Raw genomic sequence first — 6,347 nt, forward strand, 5'->3', positions numbered from 1 at the left:
TTTCGCCCCCATCGAAATATGGCCACTGCAGCTGGGATTTGATCCCATGACATTGTGCCTAGCAGCGCAACACCATATACACAGGGTTGTTTGTTTTCGAGTAAAACCCGATTTTTACACCCCGAACCTGTTGCAGAAGAATTGGGTTAAACCCGATTTATCCCCAAATTCCAAAACCACATACCAACCTATCTTTTTTTACAACGAAGTTAGATCTTGTTGCTTAAGTGAACTCCAGTGACCTATAGTTCATTTCACAAGCTGCGTGCAGCACAGCGGACGCTACACGGCTCTCAACCAACCGCCAAACGAGCGCGCCTAACTCCAAGTTAGTAACTTATTGATATTGTTGTGCCTAGCTAATGGAAGCTGTGATGTCGAGAGAACTTTCAGCTGAGGTACGTTCTAAGATTGGACAGGTCTCGGATGGAGACCAACTTGTTGCCCATGCCGATGATAATGTATGTTAACAAAAATGTGTAAAAAATCAGTGACCAGCTTATCGAGAATAAAATGTTTCATTTCATTGTAGTTATCAATGTTCTTTACTGTCATTATTACTTATTAATTTCCAAACAAATGCCGAACCTCGGGAGTATTTGGTAGAAAATCCTGATGTCCCCGCGATTACCACCTTGAAACAGATACCTAGTTTTAACGCGTCAGTGTTAAGGAGCTCAGGATACCCTCCTATAAAAAAAAAGCGCACAGAAAAAAGAACGAATATAATGTATTAGTACATTTGTAAGTTTTACCCAAATTTTGTAATGGTTCCAAAAAAGAAACCAATTTCTTCCCGATTGTCAGCTTGAACAGTAGCACCCCATTTTACCCCCCGAATTAAAAAATATATAAAACCTGAAAACAAACAACCCTACGTATACACTAAGCCACTACAGCTGGTCTCGAGCCAAAGCTTTCTCTGAAACCTAGTCAAACAAATTGCTCAATTGATTTCGTCATCATCCTTAATTAGCAGGTTTCGGAAGTTGCTCAGGTGACAGCATACCTTAAATACCTGCTCCGCTATATCAAGCATGCAGACGGGAAATGGTCTATCCAAAATGTGGAAAGTTTTGATGCGGGATATTGCTCGTTCAACATGCACTCTTGCAGCGGCAATACGACGTGTTTGTTCCACATCCTGCGCGGGCATTTGTGTTTCATGGCGTTCTCGGAATGGGGGTCTGTAGACTGTCACTCCAGCAGGTAAGTAGGGGAAAGTGAAGCCTTTTTCGACCATAATGGCATCCCCTACTTCCAAAGAATCTAGAAGTGTACTGCATCCAAGGATTGTCTTGTCGGATACTGATCCACCCCAGAGACGAGACACAAATGCTATATAGCCGTCAGGGGTGCAGCCAACAAGCACTTTGTATGTGTTATAGTGCTTATATGTGGAAAAGGTCTGGCGTTGTGCACCTAGTGACGATGGGCGCTGGATCCTGACTTCTGTCGCATCCAAAATCAGCCTGGTGTTCTCAAAGAAGCGGAAGGATCTTGGTAGATGTGGCCTGATTTCATCTTGCGATGGAATTGAAGTGATGGCTGTAAGCTCACGCTCAAGGAAGTTAATCCAAGTAGCAAATGTCCGGCTCACTTGGCTTTCTGACATCATGAAGTTACGCGCGATTTCTTTTCCAGGCATACCGATCCTGAGGCGCACAAGAACCATAAAAAATTCAGTCGCAAGGCTACTTTCTTTAGGCCGACCACGTGTTTCACTGCCACTTTTCTTTGTCCAGCCCCAGTATGACATGCTACTTGCACGTGGCTCCAGATACTCAAACAATGACTGAAAAACATCATAGCTGGGGAGACCTGTATAATACATGCATGCTTTTGGTGACAATTCAATTACGCTCAGTGTAAGCATGTGTGAGCAAGCTTCATCAAGCTTTCTCTCAAGAGAAGCATTCTTCCGCTCCAGTGCAGTAACCGTTTGGTGTAAAATTCCAAGCGCTTTCTCCATGTCTTCAGCAACTGATTTCCAATGCTGGCTTTCAAGTTGTTCCAAATCTGTAAGAATGGCAGTGAAAACAAATTTGTTCATATTTCACAAATGGTCACTACTAAAAAAATTGACGAATCAAGCACATTTTTATCTTTGCTACACATGCTTGGCAAGTGCAAGTTGCACCCAGCACTGCTTCCATCCAGGTAACTTAAATAGCATTGCTATAAAAAAAGAAATTTCAGAACATATGCTCCCCAAGCACGATTATGCTATCTGTAAAATTCAGGAGAAAGTTTCAACTGTTGTGAATAAGCCAACTCACACATGGTCTTGAAGGGACGCTAAACGAAAATGTTAGGTCCAGCCACATCAACAGATTATTTGTCTATTGTCTATCATCATATTTTGTGTGACAATGTTGCATAGAAAATTGTCACGGAAGGTCCCGCACCAGTGCTCTTCACTTTGAACCTCTCACACCACCACAAAGGACAAATTGAAGGAATTCCACGTGACCTCCCTCTATGCCACTCTCTGTGAATCAGCTAATGCAGACATCACACGAGAGGTAACATAGTTCACAATGGGTGGTGCCACTCCGATATTCTATTTTCTCACTAACAAGCTGTATTCTAGCTATGAATCATGAATTTGTTATTCAAAAGCCTATTATTTAAATCTAGCTTGGCTTAATCTTTTTCTGTAGTTTCCCTTAATGGAAAGCACTATGGAAAATTGAGCATTTCAATCAAGCATGTGGACAAACTTGAACGAATGCTGAAGTCCAGACTGTGGAGCGGTTTCCAAAACGCCCAAATAAATTTTACTGCAACCTTCGCAATAAGTCCAAGTAAGGGTAAGACTATGAAGTGGCAGTGAATATAAATAATGGCCTTGAAACTGCACATGCAAACAATATTTACCATTATGTGAAGCATCCACAACTGGTGTTTCTTGAGCTAAAGCAGCAGATGAGTGCGAAGGTGTAGCCACTTCCTCTGCAAGTACAGCACATGAACAAAGTTGCATCTCAAGAAGGTGAACATTTTCTTGTTGGCCAACCTTGCAACTCGATTAGGTTTATTCAACCTCCTTATATTATGCCAGAAGCACAGACAAGAAATCATTATGACGAATGGCTTAGGAAGTCCGTGCTCCCAGTGACATACAGCAGGGTGCAACATTTATGAGCATACCAGTTGACATCCTATGCAAGCTGCTGATGTAAGCACAAGAACATCATGGTGTAACTGTCTTTACAAGTACTCGCTCCTTAATGTAATGCGAAAAGAACAGTGTGTTAAGAGTGGAACATTTATAGACACAAGAAAGGAAGGGCAATGACGGCGCATACAACCGATTGTGCAAGATAGCTTCTGTGTCAAGTAATCTATGCGATTATCCAAGGAAAATGTTTGAGAAAGAATCTCCTAAACACCAGAAAAACAGTAGAAATTCTACATGTTCTTCGCTAATCATAACCACATATTCCACAACTTATCTACAGCTACAAACTAAAGTAGCAGCAATTCTGATGTCATTACTGCACATAGAATACACTTAAGAATTCATTTGCAGTTCAATCATTAATCCATCCACTGAAACCTTACGAAAGAGCAGTGTATCTACATGACGGTCTTTGGATTGTGAGGCTGCTCCTATTGTAATTTGGTGGCAAGAAACTTGTCACAAGTGCAGAACAAAATGCATGATAATATTTACCAATTGACGGAGCCTCAAACTGTGGTGCCTCCTCCATGTCTGCAGATGTGAGAATGTCCTCTGCAAGCACAACAATATACTTCAGTCACAGTAAACCAGCGGCTATTTGTTGAACAGCCTCAGCTTCATATAGCACGGACCGAAGAAAGAAGCAGCACTCTGCGTGTCCGGCGACACATGGCAGAGCTCATTTTTATTGCTGTTCGATCCACCTGCATCACCTGAACCAGTTCAAGAGGTGCTGCTGCCTGTCATTTGTTTCAGCGCTGCAGCATTAGCACCCTCTAAGCCACGTCGTTCATTTCAAAAGGTGCAGGACAGGTCCGTGATTTTGCTATAGCAATGCCTACTGACTGTGCCAACTTGGTGCAGACGCACCACCATTAATCCCGGATAAGCATGTCTGCTGAGTCTATGTAACGCAGAGTGTGTTAATACCTCAGAAGCTGACCGCACCTACGGTTCGGGACCTCTTAAAGTAAGACCAGTCGGTGCATTTAAGGCAGACAAAACAAAATGCCTGCACCTCGGCATTCGTTACAAGCGTCATGAAGTGCCTGCATTGCTAAAATTGAGCAGAAAAATTTCTGAACTCATGACTCCTCCGCGAACTGGTACACAGTAGTGCAGGCAAATCAAACGGACATCTTAAAGTAACACAAGTAGTCTGCAAAGAGTGATTGCCTGCACAATTTCTTAAAAATTGAATCTTGTTAAACAACCCTTAGACGCCATTGCAAATTATATGTTTATCTGAGGCACGTCCTGGGGGTGTGTTATAGCAAGCCCAAGTACTTTTTTTTCGCTGCCTTCTCCCAAACCAGAGCCAAGAGACTGCGTTTACGTGGCGACTCCTACTTCCTTTTTTTCCCTCTTCCTCTCTGGGCTACACAGCGCACTCCCAGTGGCAGTACTGAGTATTCTGCATTGGATGATTGACCTAGGTCACGTGCCGTAATCAGTGATGTTGCAGGCAGTGTGCCTTATTAGCCATTTGTGCACGTGACCTTGACTCTATCATTGTCGCTCCCTCGAGAGGCAGGGCACGGGGGCTTCCGTTTAAAATTTCACGTGTTTTCACTCCACGCAGCTGCTTGATACTTTGCCGACACGATTTTCACCATGTGATCTTCTTGCTGCGCTTGTCTGTTTGCAATGCTAATGCACCACTTCACCAGCACTACTTTCTTGTTCAAGAGAGTTACATTCTCTGCTAAAATGTTATTTCGAAGGAATATCATTGTGCACACTCGGATACAAAGACGCAGTAGAGCCGGTTTGTAAACATTTGTGGAAACAAATAATGTCGGCAAGCACTTACCATTCTCATTTGAGCTGGAAGAAGTTGTTTGAGGGCACTGTGCATCTGCAGAATCAGTCTTGAAGTTGTGTTTGTGTTTATGAGACAATGTGGGGCTGGTAGCACCTGCCATAAATATTAAAAATAGATGTCACACGAAATATGATCACATGCGATGCCGTAGGAATAAAACATGTAGCTCACGCCCATGCACATTATAAGTATCATGGATTCTTAGCTTCGCTAAAAAGATAAGTGCATTATTTTTTTGATCGCCGTCACTGGAGTTGATATTCACTGCACTTTAAACACCGCAGAAGCATGACTTTTACTTTGCACACACCGCAAAATATAACCCTCTTGGTGTCTCAGGAACTTTGCGCACCATATAATCCCAGTCACCAAGCGCAGCGGGTCGATACTGAGAAATGTTGGCAGAAAGTTCACAGGGTGCGCGCAAACTGCCCGAGACCAGTGTACAGTTACGAGAAAATGAAGCAAAACAGCTAACAAACTGTACACGCATTTCGTTTCGTGAGAAGAAAGCGCTGCTTCGAGCAACAAACGACAACGAAGACGAGAAACGAAATGCGCATCGGTTACATACCGCGCGCGGGAACGAGCGAAGGCTACGGCTTTCTACAACGGCCCGTTTATCAAGCATTACGCACAACGTACAATGCCTGAGGGAAATCATCTTTTTTTACGCATCGACAGTCGCTTCGAAGTACTAGCGTTGGAGTATATTCGGTGACTTACATTCTCTGTCCTGTCTATTCATCCAACGGCTATGCCTACGCACTTCCGGTGCGCCAACAGACCGTGTGTAGGTAAACACGCTCGGCACATAGTCGGGGTGCCTGCTGAAGTTCGACGGGCGACCTGTGGTGAGATGAAGTTAGTTAACTCGTCAAAATATATCGTGTCAGCATAATGATTAACCTACCTGTTACAAAATGAGCTCCGAAGATCCTGGAGTACTGGCTCGGTTGCCACGCGGAGCCATCGGGGTTTACTCGCTTTACGGCTCGTATCCATGCTGCTCTCCTCTCCGGATCCCTCTTCTCGAACGGAAACCGAAATAAACTGGTGCTCCCTTTGCCACTGAAGTAATTTGAGCACCCATACGCAACACAACTAGCCCGCATTATCACTAAAAGAACGTGATCTCAATAGTGTCTCAAGGCCTCTCAAGGCGCGCTAAGCCAGCGTTGGTTGTTCGTCTGCTTTTCGCCTCTAACCACGTAGAGGGCGCTCGTGACAGCCGTGTTCACGCATGCGCAGCAGTATTTTTGCAAACCGTCAATTGTGTCGTTGGTAAGGTCTCTGCGCGTAGGAACAATTAATGTACGAGGATTAGCGACTAAA

General features: G+C 43.9%; 1 protein-coding gene across 1 annotated transcript; it reads right to left on the reverse strand.

Moving 5' to 3' along the window:
* Window positions 1-282: 282 nt before the first annotated feature.
* LOC119448545 (uncharacterized) lies at window positions 283-5,149 on the reverse strand. The gene is made up of 4 exons (XM_037711783.2): window positions 5,001-5,149; window positions 3,680-3,739; window positions 2,881-2,955; window positions 283-2,019 (listed from the first exon to the last, which is right to left on the reverse strand). The coding sequence occupies exons 1-4, from the start codon at window positions 5,110-5,112 to the stop codon at window positions 947-949; spliced, it is 1,320 nt and encodes a 439-aa protein (XP_037567711.2). The 5' UTR covers window positions 5,113-5,149; the 3' UTR covers window positions 283-946.
* Window positions 5,150-6,347: the final 1,198 nt, after the last annotated feature.

This window comes from Dermacentor silvarum, chromosome 4 (genome assembly GCF_013339745.2).
Source record: "Dermacentor silvarum isolate Dsil-2018 chromosome 4, BIME_Dsil_1.4, whole genome shotgun sequence".
Lineage (NCBI taxonomy): Eukaryota > Metazoa > Arthropoda > Arachnida > Ixodida > Ixodidae > Dermacentor > Dermacentor silvarum.